The sequence below is a fragment of the Balaenoptera musculus genome, chromosome 16 (assembly GCF_009873245.2).
Source record: "Balaenoptera musculus isolate JJ_BM4_2016_0621 chromosome 16, mBalMus1.pri.v3, whole genome shotgun sequence".
NCBI lineage: Eukaryota > Metazoa > Chordata > Mammalia > Artiodactyla > Balaenopteridae > Balaenoptera > Balaenoptera musculus.
In genome coordinates this window covers 9,766,911-9,786,530 of record NC_045800.1, presented here as the reverse complement: position 1 = coordinate 9,786,530, position 19,620 = coordinate 9,766,911, and the positions used below count along the sequence as shown (strand labels likewise).

The following is a 19,620-nucleotide window of genomic DNA, read 5'->3' as shown; positions in this document are numbered from 1 at the left end:
TGGTGCCCTGAATACATTACTATTTGATCAAAAGATAAAAACCTCTTGATAAACTATTGTAAGTATTCAATAGTGTGTTCCATTCTCCTTACAGTTTGGGAAGGAGAAAGTCAATACCAAAACAGAGTAGCCAAGCAATTATAATAGTCAAAGTTGTTAACACTTATATCTGATAATATATATTGTCCTAAGATTTAAACTGCTCCAAAGTAAATGTTTAATATCAGGTTTTCAGTGATAAGTGATGTTCTTAGATTATATTAAGCTGTAAATTCAAAGGCTGACCAGTTATTAATCAAGTAGGAGAATATAATAAAATCATTATGGTTAATGTTTTAGAAAAAAATTTTATAAATATACCAAACTAATACTGAAAAATCTAGACTTAACCTGGAATATAAATCAATTTGGGAAAAATAAGAGGAACACTCTTCAGACTAGGCATACGCACACTCTGCCTAAATTGGTTTGGGGGGAATTAATGAGAGAATTATAGCAGTACATTTAGGACTGTTTAGTTAATTCCTAACTGCTGGCTTGCGTATGTAATACCATTTGCTGCCTTGATCAAGATCAGAATATTAGAATGGATGAAACAGTGATTTGCCTACTGTGATCTATTCTCTTTCATTACCTACTGTGATCTATTCTCTTTCATTACCTAAACCAAAACTGCCAAAAATGAAATTTTAAAACAGTATTTTTTATTTTTCACTCTACTAAATTTCAATCAAGAGATACAAAAAGCCAGAGTACCTCAAATAATAACACACTAAAACTAGAATTTTCACAACTTTAGTAGCCAATTGTCTACTTTTTTAAATCTTAAAGGAAAAATAAAGGTTTTTCTCAAGTAGCAATTAACTTAGTAAATATAAATGCCACTCCATCCCAATTCACTTTAATTTCCCATTATATAAACAGCAAAACATCAACTGCATGATCTCAAGTGAAAAAAAACAAAGTAGCTAACAAAAAAACAAACAAAAGTACCTCAAACTTGTGTGATGCGCTCTCTGGTAAAGATTCAAAAATTAAATCTTCAAGTGACTTGGGCTGGTTGGATTTAGCCTTTGGTGGGAACAAAGACGGTGGCTGACCCCGAACCTGGAAACCCTCCAGTTCTCCACCTGGGTTCTGCCGCATGAGTTTTAACCTTTTCCTTTCTTTCCGGATTTCCTTTGCTTTTCGACATGGAGGCTTACTCAAATCTGCCCCTTTGCCTAAAAAAGAATTTCAAAATATTAGACCAATCACATGTGGCTCTAGAAATATTTTTTAAAGGTCTCAAAGGTTCCACAAAATCAGTACAAAGAGTTCCAACTGCTAGGTTAGCTTCAGGTAGACGTTTCAGAGGCTCATGGTGTAGACCCCTAAGTTGATCTTTAAATTCTACCTTCGAAGAAGAACTGCCAGAGAAAGTAAATAGTAACAGAAACTTTTCAGGCAGCTCTTATTGTTGAAACATTTTCTTTAACATATTCATCCACTTCTCTGCCTTTGTAAAAAGAACATAATCAAATACCTTCTGCTTCACGACACTGCTGTCTCCAGCCCATTTCTGAGGGACATTTCTCTGAAACCTAAGCATTTATCACTGGTGACAGAGATAAATGATTAGGAACCAGGTGTAAATGAGGACTGATCCCAGAACATACTCTGGGCAGGGTTTTTTTTAATAAAAAAATATCCTTGCTTAGTTCAAGATATTTGTGTCCTTCTCTATCTAACTGAGGGGGTCTCATTAGTTTGGCTCCAATTAGAGTTTTCTTTCAATTAAAAGAGCAAATACCAAACTGATAATCCTTTAAAATATAACAATTTCTACTATTATAAACCACAAATTTTAGTGAGTACCCTTTAATCTAAGAAGTTGTTTTCAAGGAATCTATCCCAAGAAAATCATAAGAGATAGAGGCAAATGAAGAACACAAATGAAAACCTCAAAATAATCTAAATGCTCAATTATAGAATTACACAATTTTTAAAATAAGCAACAGAATATCAAACAGCCATTTTAAATGCTATAGAAATTTTAGGGGATTTGTCATTATTCAATGTTAAAACATGGGCTTCCCTGGTGGCACAGTGGTTAAGAATCCACCTGCCAATGCAGGGGACACAGGTTCCAGCCCTGGCCTGGGAAGATCCCACATGCCGTGGAGCAACTAAACCCGTGAGCCACAACTACTGAGCCTGCGCTCTAGAGCCCACGAGCCACAACTACTGAAGCCCACGTGCCTAGAGCCCGTGCTCTGCAACAAGAGAAGCCACCACAATGAGAAGCCCGCGCACCACAACGAAGAGTAGCCCCCGCTCGCCGCCAACTAGAGAAAGCCACTCACAGCAAGAGAGAACCAAAGCAGCCAAAAGTAAATAAATAAAATAAATTTATTAAAAAAAAACCATTATGTATAAATATATATAATTAAAATATTTAGGAAAAAACCTGGAAAGAAATATATCACCATGTTAACAGTCATTTTACTTGGGTTTAGAAATTTAAAAAAAGGACTTTCCTCCTTCTTTTTTGTAGTGTTCTCTTTTCTCCAATTTTTCTAACACTAAACATAACTTTGTAATTTTTTTAAAAGCCACTAATTAAATAAAGAAAAACGCTTTTTTAAAAATTTAGGATCCTGAAACAGTATTCACAAATCATATAAAAGTCAATTTTACAGAGAAGAAAATTAAGACGTAGAGTGTTAAGGGACTTGTCAGAGAACAAGACCTGGTCAAAAGAAACTAATTTGATGAGAAAATAGTGATAGTGAGACCATATTATAATACAACTTCCCTACATGTTTTCCAACTAAAAACAAAATTTACCTATTAAAAAAAAAGCTTTGAATAAGTCTAATAAACCAGTAACAAAAAACTAATTCTATAATTAGCCATCACTCTGTTGCCTTAGAGAATTAATTTTCTTTGGCCAGGGAATGCGTCTTTTCTCAAATTTGTCCTGAGAGGCACAACAGCCTATTGGTCAAGAGCACATACGCTGACATGGGCTACCTGAGGTGAGCTCTGTCACACCTGGCTAGATGACCTTGGGCAAGTTTCTTCGTCTGTACAAGAAAGATAATAACCAGTCCTAACAGTGGAGTTCCTAAGGATTAAATGTGTTAATGCGTGTGCAGCTCATAAAACTGTATCCACTGTTCAATTAAGGGTCATCTATTTTTTGGTACAGATGAACCTATTTGCAGGGCAGGAATAGAGACACAGACATAGAGAACAGACATGTGGACACAGCGGGGGGAAGGGGAGGGTGGGACGAATTGGGAGATTAGGATTGACATACATACACTACCATGCGTAAAATAGATAGCGGGAACACGCTATAAAGCACAGGAAGCTCAGCTCGGTGCTCTGTGACGACCTAGATGGGTGGAATGGGGGGTGGAGTGGGAGGGAGGTCCAAGAGGGAAGGGAGTGTAGGTATACATATGGCTGATTCACTTCATGGCACAGCAAAAAACCAACACAACACTGTAAAGCAATTACATTCCAATTTAAAAAAAGGGTCATCTATTTTTATTAGCTATTATATGTATCACCAATACCTAAAACAATGTTTCATTTTACCTATCAACATCCCGTAAATAGCAATAAGGAAAAATACCTGCATTCTCTAACAGTTACTCAAAATTACATTCCTACCAAAGTTTTAAAATTATGAACAAATTATAAAACTATCTAGAGTGAACTGAGAAACAACTTTTCAGTATTTTAATGAAAGACCACCTATATCATCTTTACACTAATTAATTCACTGGACTAAGCAATCCTTACCATGATTGTTTCACACAATATTTATGTACTGTCACACTGCAAACTGCAATGGACAGCAAATTAGGATTTCAGTTTATTTAGGGGATACAGATTTCCCCAAATCAATAAATTCCTTCAGCAGAATGAAAACAGATCATCAGTATAAAATCAGTACACCTGGGACTTCCCTGGTGGCGCAGTGGTTAAGAATCCGCTTGCCAATGCAGGGGACACGGGTTCGATCCCTGGTCCGGGAAGATCCTACATGCCGTGGAGCAACTAAGCCCATGAGCCACAACTACTGAGCCTGCGCTCTAGAGCCCACGAGCCACAACTACTGAAGCCCGTGCGCCTAGAGCCCGTGCTCCGCAACAAGAGAAGCCACCGCAATGAGATGCCCGCGCACCACAACAAAGAGTAGCCCCTGCTCTCCGCAACTAGAGAAAGCCCGCGCAGCAACAAAGACCCAACGCAGCCAAAAATAAATAAATAAAAAAAAGAAAGACTGAAAAAAAATTAGAAATTTAAATAATGGATATTCAGCAACATTAAGGAATTCTACTTAGGTGCAATAACGGTATTGTGAATGTTTTTTAAAGCACTCAGCTTTTAGAGATGCATTCTGAAATACAGCATGATATAATGTCTGGAATTTGCTTCAATACAATACTGGAAGAGTAAGAATGGCCATCATTTCAAAAACAAACAAACAAGCTCATAGACAAAGAGATCAGATTTGTGGTCAAGGGGGAGACTGGATGAAGGCAAGTCAACAGGTATAAATCTCCAGCTGTAAGATAAATATCACTACTTGAGATGTAATGTACAGCATGATAAATATAACGAACACAGCCGTATGTTATAGATGAAAGCTGTTCAGAGAGTAAATCCTGAGTTCTCTTCACAAGAAAAAAAATTTTTTTCTATTTCTTTAATTTTGTACCCATCTGAGATGATGGATATTCACTAAACTTATTGTGAGAATCACTTCACGATGTAAGTCAGATCATTATGCTGTACACCTTAAACTTATACAGTGCCGTATGTCAATTATAACTCAATAAAACTAGAAGAAAAAAAAAAGAGTGGACATCATGAGTCAGTAACTGTTTCAAATGAGGGAAGGGTACCTGGAAATTCATTACAATATTCAGTCTACATTTGTCTCGGAAATTCTCCAAAATGAAGGTTTTTCAAATTTTATAAACTATAAGTAATTTTTATAATAAAAAATAAAAATAGTAAACAAACTGACCGACCCTAATGCCCAAGAGAGTAAGAGTTGAAAGAAATTATCTAAACCATTCAAAATATTTTATTGGACTATTCTTATCAATTAGGATGAAATCTCAGATGAACAATTTAAATGCCATGAGATCTTTAGATTAAAAAAAAACTATTCAATAAAAACGCAAAGTTTTCTGTGCTTTAAAACATGTAACTTATAATTTAAACAAAAAAACTAAAATAATATTAAAAAATCTCTCCCTTAGATTATTTTGTATAAATAAATATAAGAACAAACTCAAGAACTGAAGCATAACTATGCAAATTGACATTTAATAATTTTGAGTCATACATACGTGCACACATATATATAATAAATCCATTTAACGTTGGATAAATTTTCTAAGCCTAATTCTTTTACAAGTGATAATACAGAAAGAAGTCTCACCTTATTAAAGGTGAGATTAAATATCAAAATGTGGAAATTTTTTTTTTTTTTTTTTTTTGGCTGAGCAGCTTGCAGAATCTCAGTTCCCCAACCAGGGACTGAACCTGGGCCACGGCAATGAAAGTCTGGAATCCTAACCACTAGGCCCACCAAGGAACTCCCTGGAAATTTTTCTTTTTAATCTGGAAGTTTTCAAACCAAAATTAATTTTGATTGCATAAAAAAATCTAATGATAAAGTGAAGAATTTCACAATGTCTGTATTTCGGACATATTATCTAAAACTTACTTTGTCTCACTTAACACTAAAAATTAAAATGTTTAGCACCATACCTTCTCACTGACAAAAATTTGATTCTCAAACCTCTAAGGCCTTAAGGTAGTAAAAAGAAATGGAACTCTTTCAAAATGTCTGTGTTAGGGGATAATAAGGCTATTATTTCAGGTTTTTTAAACAATTTGTTCACCTAAATCCAGGTAATAATAAGGTATATAAAACAGGGATCTATTTTACAGATTTCATGAGTAATTCACTTTTTTAGCTCACGAGAGTGCCCAGGGATTACAATGTCTCAAGCACAAAGAAAATCATTTAATACGACTTTAATATGGCCTGATAACAAACTTTCAATACCTGGCTGAGGAACTGTATGCACTTTTACTGAATGTGATGGTTCACCAGAGTCCAACTTCTCTTCCGTATCTTGTGACTGGATTAATTCATTAGATTCTTCCCTCTTTGAGCTCTTTCCTTTCTTCTTCTCTTCACTCTTTAAGCTCTCTTTGAGGTCATCACTGAGCGTTTTAAGGTCACACTGTATATCCAATTTATTTATTAACGCAAAGTCACTGGCAACAGCATCCTCCATGGTGGGCTCCATGGGCTCATCTACAAATCAAAAGAGATCAAAGTCCATCAGCCAGGCCATGTGACACAATTAAAATACAAGCAGGAGAAAAAAGCCCCCTTCTATCCAATGTGGCAGAGACGACTGCATGTCCACCAGATCCATTCTCCCATCTTCCAAGGTCAGGGTTGTGGTTAAGACTGTGTCACCCTGGCAAGGGGGCATGCCAGTCCCTTCACAAGGTGTAATCAAGCTCTCGCCAATGGAACAGAACCAAACTGACATGTTCAATTTTGCCTCACTTGTTTTAAAGGAAATTTGTAACCCTGAACTTCCACCCTTTCCCCTCCCCACTGGCTCGATTAGTAAAAACCAGAGCGACCTTGAAAATCACATGTTGAAGAGAGTCCCAGAATGGCGGGGGGGGGGGGGGGGGGGGGGGGGGGGGAGGGGGGGGGCAGGGCTGCAGGCTGACCTGGAACACCCACACTGGACTGTTACGTGAGGAAAGAAACAGACTTCTATCATTTTTTAGTCAGTGCATTTTGGTGTCTCTTTGTTACAGCTGTTTAGTCTCTTACCCTAATGAGTACATCACTCCTATGAATTGAGTTGCAGACATAAATAATTCAGAAGCCTACAACAAGTCAAATAAAAAACCAACTGGAAAAGCTACATAAAAAAACAGGTAATCCTCAATTTACAAATGGACAGCATCCTCAGAACTTATCTAAGTATTAATTTTTGAAACTCAGAACATGATTCCTGGCTGCCGAAAAAAATTGCATAAAGACTAACCACGAAAATCTGTTTAACCTTTAAGGTTATATACTGACAACACTAAACAGAGCTACACCAAAATTCTGATGTTTCCAATATGACCCAGAGCCTTCTGGCCTCTTTGGTGCCAAGTCTGCTCCAAGTTGTCCTGAATTCTGCTCTGTTAAGGACAGTGCGTGAGGGCAAAGAACAAACCTGTTTTGCTGGCCACTGTATCTCCAGTGCTTAAAAGAGGGACTAGAACATTGTAGGCATTCAAAACATACTTGGGGAATGAATTAACAAGCTAAGACTGGGGTGGGAGGCTCCCAGAGTTAGGCATTTCCTATGGCAGAAGTGAGAAAGAGCTCTAAGAATGGGTGGCATTCCCAATTCTTATGGTCATGTATTAGGTAGTGCCTATAGGAAAACATTAAAAAAAATAAAGGCAGCAAAAACACTGAAAAAGCAAAGTATCTGTAACCCAAGTTAATTAAATGTTACTAATGATCTTTTAGGAAATTCACTCACAATTCAGAATTCATCAGAAAATAAGAGACAACTTCAAGCAATATAATTTACTAAAAACCTTACTCAAACATGGAAACTCTGAGCTTCACTCAGCACTGTGATTATGCAATCTTGTGTGAGTTGCAGATAAGCATCTATTTCTCCAGAGACAGTATCACTTTCTACTTACTTCATAAGGATATTATTAGGATCAAATAAAATTAAGAGTTCTCGAAGAATTGTGAAAACTAAAATTTCAATAAACTCCAGGAGATCACATCTTTAAAATGGTCCTTTCTTCTTCCCAAGCTAGACTTTCCCCGGCATATATTCCCCATATCCTTGATTTGGGGGCCAGTGGTAACAGTAACAGCAGTGCTAAGAGAGGTCATCATCATCAGAGTAACAGTACTACCTGATTGTTCTGGACCTCCTTCCCCTATCTAAGAAATGACTGAAAGTGAGAACCTTGGAAAGAAACATCTATTTAAGGTAAACAGTTTTTAGACCCCCATCTCATCTTACCCTCACAATTTCCTTTTGAAATTTCCCCTTTAGCCAGAAATTTCAACATTTTTTTCAAAACCTTCTTGTGAGATTTTGATGGCTGAAACTGTAAAGGTCGGCACCTAGGAAAGCAAAATAAATATTTAATAAGTGAACTCAAACTGTGAAGAAATAAAATCAGTTCTGAATAACAGCACAATGAGGCAAAGCTCATGCCTGGGATTTCTGGGTTAAGACAGGGTTTAATGTAGCCTCTAATCCCACCCCAAGTCTCACAAAAATACAGTTAAAGGATTATAAAAAAAAGAAAAAGACATAAACCACTAGGAAAAAAAATAATGGGAGAAATGTTGGAAGCTAGAAAGCAGATGTACAAGTGATAACTGACTTAGCAGACCAAAGAAAAGTTGAATCCTAAGCCAAAAGTAGGAAAAGCCAAAAAAATATCCAATTTTCTCTACATTACCCTTAAAAGTCTCAGGGATTGGCCATACCTGATACCCTGGGAGATAAGAGTGAAAATAGGAAGATCCCTTGAAAGTCTGTTTTGGAAGCGATTATATATCTGATACTCTCCCCCACTCTGCACATATGACTCCCTACACAACCCAGCAGAAAACTGCAAACTTTTCAGAAAAGGGAAAAATAAGGCCTCTTACTTGAGAGATACAGGCACAGCTGAAAGGAATGGAAGTGTACTGCAAACAATAAGTGTAAACGGAAGTATACATGCTGAATGTTGAGACCTTCAAGACCCACTTCTCCAACCCAGACCCAGAACATCAGTAGATGATACTTTCTTTCCAGAATGTGATCAGAACTAAAAATACTGACCTCCGAGATTCTCCCAAAGAACAGGCTAGCCAGATCACCCTACTTAAAGCCCATAGTAAACGAGGCCCACCAGGGAACATAAAATTTCCAGTGGGATGCTGGAAGGTTGGAATCACCAGACACTTGAGGAGGACCTCTAAAACAAAGATAGGTGCCAAAAACCTAGAGAAAGTAACTTGAAGGATAGAGACATACAGTATACAGGAAGAAGGGAATCTCAAAAAATTTAAGAGTCCAAGAACAAAAATCCCTCTTAGAAGTAAAAATATAATAAGAAGATATAATAAGAAGAAATTAAAAGTTAAATAGAAGACAGAAGACTTGGAAAATAAAGGTGAGGAAATCTCCCAAAAGACATGGAAAACTGAAGAGAAAAAAAAAATTAGAGTACCAGTCTAAAAGTTCCAATGTCTGAATAAAGACATTAGAGAAGAGAAAGAAGTTAATGGAAAGGAGAGGATCAACAAAATAATACAAGAAAATTTCCCTGAACTGAAGGACATGATGGGAGGAGCCCCTAGATAAGAAGGGTCCCTCAAGTCCATATGCAATGAATGAAAACAGACTCACTGCCAAACGTACTATGAAACATCAGAACTTTGAAGACAAAAAAACTTCCAAAGAGAAAGAACATGTTTTGGACAAAGGAACAAGAATCGGAATGTCACTGGACTGCTCAACAGCAGTAAGACAACAATGGAGCAAAGCTTTCAAAACTCTAAAGGAAAATTATTTTCAATCTACACTTCTGTTTCTAGCTAAACTGTAAGTTAAGTTTGAGTAGTCAATGAAAACATTTTCAGACAAAGTCTCAAAAAACTTACCTCTTATGCCCTTTTTCTCAAGAAGCTATTAGAAGATGTGCTTCACTAAAATGAAGGAATAATAAATACAAGAAAGAGGGTAGAAGAGATAAGATCCAAATCAAGACCCAAAGAGAATCCTCAAGATGACAGTAAAAAAGAGATCCTAGGATGACAGTGATGCATCAGGCATAGAGGCCACCTGTCCAGATCACAGCAGGTCAGAAGATTCCACAAGAGATTTTCATCAAGAAGATAAAAATGATAGAGTACCTGAAGCATCTAAACATACCAAGAGGAAATTTACACCTCTTAGGGAGCATTTTTAGATAAACTGGTAATAGGAACCTAGAAGACTACGCAAACAAAAATGACGATAATCAACACCAGGGAAAGTAAAAACCTGTGCAGGAAAGAGACAGTAATCATGGAGTACTACATGGCTTAGCTGTGAAGCCTACTTACACAGCCATAATGAGGTGACATCTATCCAAAATGATAATATTTCTAATTTGGGAAGTTTGGGACGAGGACAAATAGGAGCTTGAATGTGACAGGGGAAGAGGAGTGAAATAAAGTTAAATCCTTATCTTTCAAAGAGAGAAGCCCAGAGATAATGAAGAAAACCAATTTTTTAAAAATCAAGTATTATAATTATATAAGCATGTCACTTAAAGATAGAGATGAAAAACCAGAAGAATCAGTTAAATGATTTGAAAGTGACTGCACCGGGAAACAGAAAATGAGACAGGCGGGAGGGTTTCAGAGGACTGCTATTTTGCAAAATAAGTTTTATAGAACTATTTGATTCTTTAAATTGTTAGCATATACAATATTGATAAAAATTAAAATTAAAAAAAAAATTCATAGACAGGGAAGTTCATCCTTATTTTTACTCACATACTGGACAGGTCCTAGCATCTGCCTAACAAGAAGCTAAGGTGTAGGCTAGACCACCTTGCCTTTACATAAGGCCTCACTGTAACTATTGTAGTAAACAAAGTAAAATAACCAAAAGAATATGCAAAATGACTCCAAAAGGTCAACATGTAAAATAAAGTTGTATAAAGAATAACAATTAGGGACTTCCCTGGTGGTCCAGTGGTTAAGACTCTGTGCTCCCAATGCAGGGAGCCTGGGTTCGATCCCTGGTCAGGAAACTAGATCCCACATGCCGCAACTAAAGATCCCGCCAGTACTCAGCAACGAAGATCCCGCATGCCGCAACTAAGACCCGGCGCAGCCAAATAAATAAATAAATATGTAAAAAAAAAAAAAAAAGCTTCCACTCTTGTGTATATTGTTTTAAAAAAAAGCATAACAATTCAGGAAATGTTTGATTCCATGTAAAATTATAAAATGCAAAAAAAAAGTCACATTTTCTAATTACTTTGTCTTGCAATGTTAATTGAATCCTTTTTCATAAAGGCAACATACCTGGAATAGTGCTCTGTATGAGACAGGCACCCAGGAAATTATAAATGCTTTTATCTTTTTCTTTAACCCACTGAAATTGGCCTTTTCTGAATAGAGATTCTCAGGGTTCAGGCCAGTCAATTTCAGACTTATTTCAACAAAATCCTAGCCATAATCCAATAATAAATTGTTACCGGAAGGAAAATGACTTCTGTCTTTGAAGACGTCACCACTTCATAAACACTAAAGCTGAAAAAGCTACTCTGTCACTTTATACTAAATGAGATGTTGTCAGCAAACCAGACATCCATCTTTTCTCCTTATTGTACCAGTCCTGTGACCAGTTACGTAAGAGAAAGGATTCTTAACCAGGAAGCAGTGAATTATTCAAAGTCAGTGATCACCCTAAAACTAATATGTTAAATGTTACATTATTTTTGTCTATACAGCTCCCTGTCTTGTTTTGTTTTGCTGCAGAGAGGATCTGCAACCGTCAAATTCTCAAAACAGTCTACAACCCCAAAACAAGTTAAGAGTAATTAAGGGGAAAAAAAAAAAAAGAGTAATTAAGGGAGACAGCTGCGAGGACCTGCCAAGCACGATGGACACAACTGTGTTTGCTTTTTCATCTAGAATATACATACACATTGAAACTGCAGACATATGCCTCACAATGTTAACGTACCTTCCCTATTTTCTACCAGAAGAAGGGGAAGAGGGAGGGGAAGAGGGAGGGGAAGAGGAGGACCTTCATAATCAGAGAAGGGAAAAATCCTCCCATGTTAGGGCAGAGTAAGGGGGGCACAGGGGAAACACAAAATATTAAGAAAAATCAAGCAAACACTCTGTAGGAAAACAGACTTTTAGTTCGAGTTTTCCAGCGAAGAAAACTAGACTCTGAATAGACGCAGATTAAGTGTCAGCCCTCCTCTCCCTTACACAGGATCCTGTGGCATTGCCTGAATGAAACCACTGTGTCAAGTAACACACTAGAGGACTGCAAAGCCATAAGCTAAACTGATAAAAATTTGATATCTAAAACTAATTTAAGTATTTGCCAATAGTCTCCCAATATTTCATGTATTGTTGACTAGATTGCTAAATAGTGTATTTTTTATACCATATTTATGTCTAAACCAAACAGTATTATTAAAAGCTATTGATCGGCACATGAATATATGAGTATGTAGGAAAAAACTTGTTTGCTTTTCTTTATGAAGAATGTCTACCTAGAACAGAAATAGACACTTTAAAAAGCAAGATTCTACTAAAAAATTATACACAATCTTCATATTAATAGAATATATTAATCAAAATTCTTACCTTATTGTGTACTGAGGACAACATGTTTGATTCATGACAGGTTTGTACACATATTTCCCACTTCTAAAATTATAAAATAGTTTTGTTAAGTTTGTACACATTTCTCATATGTAGCAAAGTAGATTAGTACAGGAGTACAAAATTAATTAGGGTAAAAATCTAATCAACAGTGTAAAAACATTTAGGTTTAGTTACTTTTCATAAGCTAAATGATCTTGTAACTTGGGTATACCAAGGACCAGAGTCCAGGTTTTTCTTTTCTAAACGTTTACATATGTACTCCACGGTTAATCACCTCAATTACCCTCTCATCTGAATCTGCAATCCCTTCCATGCCTCGATCTACCACCCACCCTCAATAGCAAAAGGGCAGTCAGAGAAAACTGCCCAGGATGCTGTGGGACTGATGTGTGCTGTTGCCTATGACATCCACACTTGGGGGTTCCATGGGCACCAGCACGATGAACCCCCAAACCAATCTAATCCTTTCCATGCCTTCTGGATCTCAGTTAATGCAGAGTCATAAATTTACGAGCTGAACTTTGTCCAGATTTAAATGTGCCCTAATCCAATCTGACTGGTATCCTTATCAGAAAAGGAAATTGGACATAAAAAGGAACAATAAACAAAACACTAGGGACGCACACACAAAGAGAAAGGACCATGTGAGGACACAAGAAGGCAGCCAGGTGCAAACCAAGGAGAGAGGCCTCAGGAAAAACCAAAGCTGTAGAGACCTGGATTTTGGACTTACGGCCTCCAGAACTGTGAGAAAATAAATCTCTCTTGCTCAAGCTGCCCAGTCTGTGGTATTCTGTCATGGCAGCCCTAGCAAACACACGTGAATTCAGTTCCCGAGCCGAAAACCTGGGAGTCCTCCTAGACGCTTCCCTCTAATGCACCTCCGTATCCAGCCAGCAAGCGATCTACTTCCAAAATGTCTCATAAATGTGTCTTATGATGCATCCGATCCATCTCCTGATATACAGTCGCTGCTACTGACCATGACAGCGGTCCTCACCATCTCCCATATGGACACCGCAATAATCTCTGGAACTAATGTTCCTGCCTTCAGAATCACCCGCTCAGACACCTCTCTGCTATCTGAACGATCATTTCCAAATCACAAATTCCATCACTTTTCTCTCTGACATAAAAGCCTTCAATAGCTCCCCTGTACCGTTAAAAAAAAACCCCACAAAATCTCCTTATCATGGCACACGAAGTCTTTCAACATCTGACCTATATCTATCTACATTTTGGGTGTCATTATTACGTTTAAGGAAAGCTGTGAAGTTTCATTTACTGTGCTCAATCCCATGACTTCTGGGGAGTACTGGCACAGGGCACTTAATACTGCTCATACTTATGTAAGGAACCTTACCTAATAGTTATTCTAAAGTCATCTACATAAAAATAGCTGCCAAAAAAACTCAGCTATCAAAGGCAATGTGTGGACCTTAAGGGAATCCTGATTCAAATAAACCAACTATAAAAAAAAATTTTTTGAGACAAGCAGAAAATCTAATCAAAACTAGGTAACTGGCGACATCAAATAATTATTATTAAATTTGGAAAGTATGGTAATGATATTGTGGATATGTTAAGAAAGAAAATCCTTCTTAGAAACACATAATACAGGTATAATGACATGATATCTGCAATTTGGTTTAAATAATTTTGTGGGAGGAGGGGAAGGGGGGAGTATCTTATTCTGCTGGAGCTGCTATAACAAAATGCCATAGAGGGGACTTCCCTGGTGGTCCAGTGGTTAAGACTTCACTTTCCAATGCAGGGGGTGTGGGTTCGATCCCTGGTCAGGGAGCTAAGATCCCACATGCCTTAGGGCCAAAAAAACAAAACACTAAACAAGAGCAATATTGTAACAAATTCAATAAAGACTTAAAAAAAAAAAAGCCATAGACTGAGTGGCTTATAAACAACAGAAATTTATTCCTCATAGTTTTGGAGGCTGGGAAGTCCAAGATCAAGGTGCCAGCAGATTTAATGTAGGGTGAAGACAAGCTTCCTGGTTCATCTTTCCTGTGTCCTCACATAGCATAAGGGGCAAGGGAGCTCTCTGTGGTCTCTTTTATAAGGGCACTAGAATCCCATTCATAATCCCATCCATCGTCATGACCTAATCACCTCCCAAAGGCCCTACCTCCAAATACCATAAACTGGGAGTTAGGATTTAACATATGAACTTTGGGGACGGGACACCAACATTCAGTCCACTGAAAGGAGCAAGGAAAATTGATGAAACAAGATTGGCAAAATGTTAACAACTGTTGAAGCCTGGTGATAGGTATGTGAGGTTCATTATAATGTTCTCTCTACATTTGTGAAATTTTCCTAATAAACACCCTTAAAAGGAGAAAAAAATCTCTACACACAAAATGTAATAAAAATTTTCTTAAACCTCTTTCCAACAACAAGAAAACATTTTAAAGGCAAATAATATTTTTCAATTATAAGAAGAACCTGAGTAATTTCAGAAGTATCTTTGGGACTTCCCTGGTGGCACAGTGGTTAAGAATCCACCTGCCAAGGAAGGGGACACGGGTTCGAGCCCTGGTCTGGGAAGATCCCACATGCTGCGGAGCAACTAAGCCTGTGTGCCACAACTACTGAGCCTGCGCTCTAGAGCCCGCGAGCCACAACTACTGAAGCCCGCGCACCTAGGGCCCATGCTCCGCAACAAGAGAAGCCACAGCAAGGAGAAGCCCACGCACCGCAACGAAGACTAGACCCCACTCACCGCAACTAGAGAAAGCCTGCGCGCGGCAATGAAGACCCACCACAGCCATGAATGAATGAATGAATAAACAAATACATAATTTTTTTTTTTTTAAAAAGAAGTATCTTTGTATTAAGGACCTTTACCTTCGCCATCCTCGGTCTATGAGATCCTGATAATCCTGTACAGTCATGGAATGTGCCCACATGCCTGAAAAATAAGTGCCATGTTAATTACAGCAGGTGGAACTTTTTACTTTTTTAAATCCAAAGCATTATCTTTAAAATATGAATACTGAAGCAAAAAAAAAAAATCCAGCTCATATTGGAGAAATGAAAGTCTGCACATACTTCATACTTGTTAGTTTGACACAATACACAACACAAATGAAATACATGATGTATTTATCTTAAGTTTAAAAATCAAGCACACAAAGTGATCACATGCAATTCAGGATTAGTCAACAGTCTCTATGACATCATAAATTTAGGTCCTCACTGCAATCAAATTACATCACACCTTTAAGTCATAATAATATCCCCAATAATTTAATAACCTGGTCTCTTTGGAAGAATTAGAAAGCAAATGTTTTCTTGTGCATATAAATTCTCCTGATTTTTATTTGTTTACACCATAGTCTTACACACTGGACAAAAGTATACATACAGCAATATTCCTTTTAAGTATAAAAACTGAAAGTAATCCAAATGCCTAGGAACAGAAAATTGATTACAGGGACTATGATGTTATCAATATGATGAAATAATTATGCAACCATGAAAAAAATGAAGACTAGGAGAAAACACTGAATTAATGGTAAAGAAAAGTGAATTTTATTCTTGTAAACAGTAAACTGCATCAGAAGTATGTAAAGATAAAGATAGGCTTGATAGAGCAGGGCGTAGTGAGAAAAGCACAGGCATGTGTACAACAGAAATGTCCAGAAGTCTGGTGGGCACTCATTAACACCAAGTTACTCCATGAGGTTCAATTTCCCCATCTGTAAAACAGGAATAATAAAACCTACCTACCCAATAGGTGGGGTGCCCTATAGTAAAGATTATTATTAAAATCGAGATGATAGAAATTTACAGTTATCTAAGTGAAAAGGTTGAAAGTAGGTTTTTTCCACAGAACTTAGAGAACATCTATATTAATCGATTTTCTCTTACTAAAATTACTAGAAAAATAATTAAGGACCTAATATTAACTTTAGACATGTTTAATATAAAGTATTTGTTACATACACATTATAATCACAATACTAAAATTCTGAAAGAGAGAAGGGAAAAATCTCTAATACCCTAAGGCAACCACTGTCAACATTTGGGATTTTTTCCTCCCAGAGCTGTAACCATGTCACATATGTTATTTGCATCCTGCTTATGTTCTCCTTTTAACCCAAGACTCTGTTTTTTCACGTTAACTCATCTTCATCACCGTCACTAATGACTGCGTTATACTACACTCTACCCCCGCTCACCCACAAGATGCACCTAATAAACACTTTTAATTAACGAGTAAACGGACACACCACAATCACCCAAATCATTCCCCTACGGTAAGACATACATTTTTTTAAATACGGAAACCACCCCAATTTACATCTTCACAGACATCCCATCTTCCACAATGCTAGATTATTCTTTAAAATAAGTGTCTACTTTTGCCAAAGCACGACACGGCAGGAAATAAACATGATGTTCTGTTTACAAACAAGAAATTTTCCGAAAGAAAACTGAATCATGGGGGGGAAGGGTACTGTAGGCTGGCTTTGTCGTCGTCATCGAGGTGGGTGGAGAAATGACACGGCACCCAAGCACCTGGTAAAATTTTCAAGCACCTCGGTACCAACAGGGCCCCTCGCCAGCAGCGACTACGGTCACTAGTTTCTTCTATATTCTTCCAGAGACATTTTATCCACGGATGCCCGCGCACGTGTGTTTTCCACACACACCGTTTTCTACACCAATAGCACCTCCCGACACTCACTGTCCTGCACCCCGCGTTTTGCCCTGACCCTCGGGGACACCCTCACAGCAGCATCAGCACTTACAGGTCAGCCCCCGTAACCGACCACGCCACAGCGCTCCCCAGCAGGCGTGCCATCAGGTACTTAACCGTCTCCTACTGATGATGGACACCTGTTTCCACACTTGGCTACTGCGAGACAATCATTATTTCGCAAGTCCGAGCACCGGTGCGAAGAATGAGCATCTAGAAGCTTCCGTGCTAAACCAAAGGTGAGGTCCGATTTTAATTCCGAAAGCTACTGCACTCAGGGGGAGCCGCGTTCCGCACTCGTTCCACGAGACAGCAGCTGGGCAGGGGCTGGGCGCGTCCCTCCAGCCAGTCGGCCCGGAGCGCCGCGACCCCCGAGGACACCGGCCCACCGCCGAGCCCCGAGGCCGCGACGCCCTTCCCCGCCCGCCAGCCCGGCCCACTCACCATTGGAGCGACTGCCCGACTCGTTCTTGCAATAGCCGCAGCGGTAGAAATCCTCGCCCTGGAAATACTCCACGATGCTGGGCGAAAGCGCGGCCCAAGAAGCCATGGCCCCGACCCTCCAACCGCTACGCGGCCCAGCCCAAAACCGCCGCCACCCCACAATGCACCGCGCCGCCCGGGCGCCCACAGCCGGGCCCTCGCCCGAGCCCCTCGGCGCTGACGCCGCCGGCGCCATCTTAACCTAGGGCAGCCTTCCGCTATTTCCGCTCCTTCTCCGAGAGGGACCGTCATCTTCAGTGAGGATGAGACCAAGAGACAGAACGTGAAGGACAACGGTCTGGGAAGAAACGAGTGGGAAAGGGAAGCGGGAGTTGGGGAGCAGGGCCTGGGTGTTCCCTCGCGAAGGCCCGGACGCGGCGGGCGGTGCGGGGGTTTGGACGTAAGGCGGCCGCACCAGCTTCGTCGACCGGACCACTCACCGCAGGACGCCTTGCCCTCGGAGTCGCAGTAGCCGCAGTGGTAGCCGGCCTTGAGTCCCTTGTACTCCACCACCGAAGCCATGGCTGCCGCCAGGTCCACGCAGGTCGGCCACGCCTCTCGGCGCCCCGGGGCCGACCTCTGAGGAGCGCGGGGTCCGCGGCGGGGAGGAGTGGAGAGCGAGGCCCGGCGCGGTGCGTCGCAGCGCGGGGGGCCCGGTCGGTATTGGGTCCGGGGGCCTCCCAGGATTAGGGTGGATCGTAGTCGTGCGCTCGGGCGCCGAATTCGAGCCAACCCGTTGCATTACTCCATCGCCAATCCTTCCCACAACTGCGCGTTGATAGCCCTAATTTACAGATAAGGAGACTGAGGCACAGAGCTTGTGATCACCCTATTTTTAGATCCTGCAGGTCTCAGTTCAAAAGTTACCATTTCAGGCCGTCCTAGCCAATTCTAGCTTCTTCCAAACCAGCAGACACTCACTTAAATGTCCCGTAGGTTCGAGGACACATGCAGGCATTCTGTGGATGGCAGGGTAAGTGAATTGAACACTTCACTCTTTTAAAGGAAACAAGTGTCAGAGCCAGTTGCTGCCTTGTGCCTAGTGCCACCATATCTTACGACTTTTTTTTTTGGAATTTTTGAATTTTATTTTATTTATTTTTTTATACAGCAGGTTCTTATTAGTTATCCATTTTATACATATTAGTGTATATATGTCCATCCCAATCTCCCAATTCATCCCACCGTCACCCCACCCCCCGCGACTTTCCTAACTTTTAAAGAGAAGCTAGAAATCATTTTTTTTTAGTACAGTTGTTAAATGTTACTTTAAAAGAATATTTTTAACTGTACAGGCCAAACATAACATTTATATAGGCTGAATTCAGCACATGAGCCTCCAATTTGCAACCACTATTTTAAAGGGGATTTCTTAAAGACTAACAGTCCTGGAGCAAAGTATAAAAATGAGTGAGTACCTCCAACAAGGTAATATTCCTTATTCTTTAATTCTGTATGCACAGATAATTTAAGCCTGTCTGTCCTTATATTTTTTTCCCATCAACAATAAAGCTGATTATCTTTTTATTATGTTTCAAAAAGTGAAATCATGAAACTTGGAGAAACAGGTAAACTTTTGAAGTCAGTTTCAACACTCTTGACCCCAGGGTCCACTATGCTGGATATGTGCCTATTAAAGAGGTTTCTTGGTGGCAGAGTGACCTGTTATATTGGTAAGCATTAGCTGTGCCTCACACATGGGAAAGAACCTAAGGATAGCTATGTAGCATGCCGGAGGACCTTAGATTTATCTGGATTTATCCAGCCCCTCCAACTCCTTAGATTTAAAGTCCCCTTACTAGATCTCAGTACCCATGTTCTTAAGACAGACCTCATCCATTTTGTTCATTATGATAGATTTGACTATTTCTGGTGCTTTCCTGGCCAACATAGGAAACAAAGGCCAGACAAGCCAAATGACTTGCCTAAGATCACACAACTAGTA

General features: G+C 39.3%; 1 protein-coding gene across 8 annotated transcripts in view; it reads right to left on the bottom strand.

Moving 5' to 3' along the window:
• The window catches only part of ATE1 (arginyltransferase 1), a 159,785-nt gene extending 140,374 nt beyond the window's left edge, over positions 1 to 19,411 (bottom strand). For 3 of the 8 annotated variants that reach the window (XM_036828495.1, XM_036828491.1, XM_036828493.1), the window contains exons 1-6: positions 17,637 to 18,101; positions 15,335 to 15,398; positions 12,449 to 12,511; positions 8,091 to 8,194; positions 6,083 to 6,337; positions 994 to 1,223 (exon numbers count right to left, since the gene is read on the bottom strand). In XM_036828495.1, coding sequence (XP_036684390.1) covers positions 994 to 1,223; positions 6,083 to 6,337; positions 8,091 to 8,194; positions 12,449 to 12,511; positions 15,335 to 15,398; positions 17,637 to 17,871 — 951 coding nt within the window. In that variant the 5' untranslated portion in view covers positions 17,872 to 18,101. The other 5 variants (XM_036828490.1, XM_036828489.1, XM_036828492.1 and 2 more) reach the window with 4 other exon arrangements.
• Between the last annotated feature and the right edge of the window lie 209 nt (positions 19,412 to 19,620).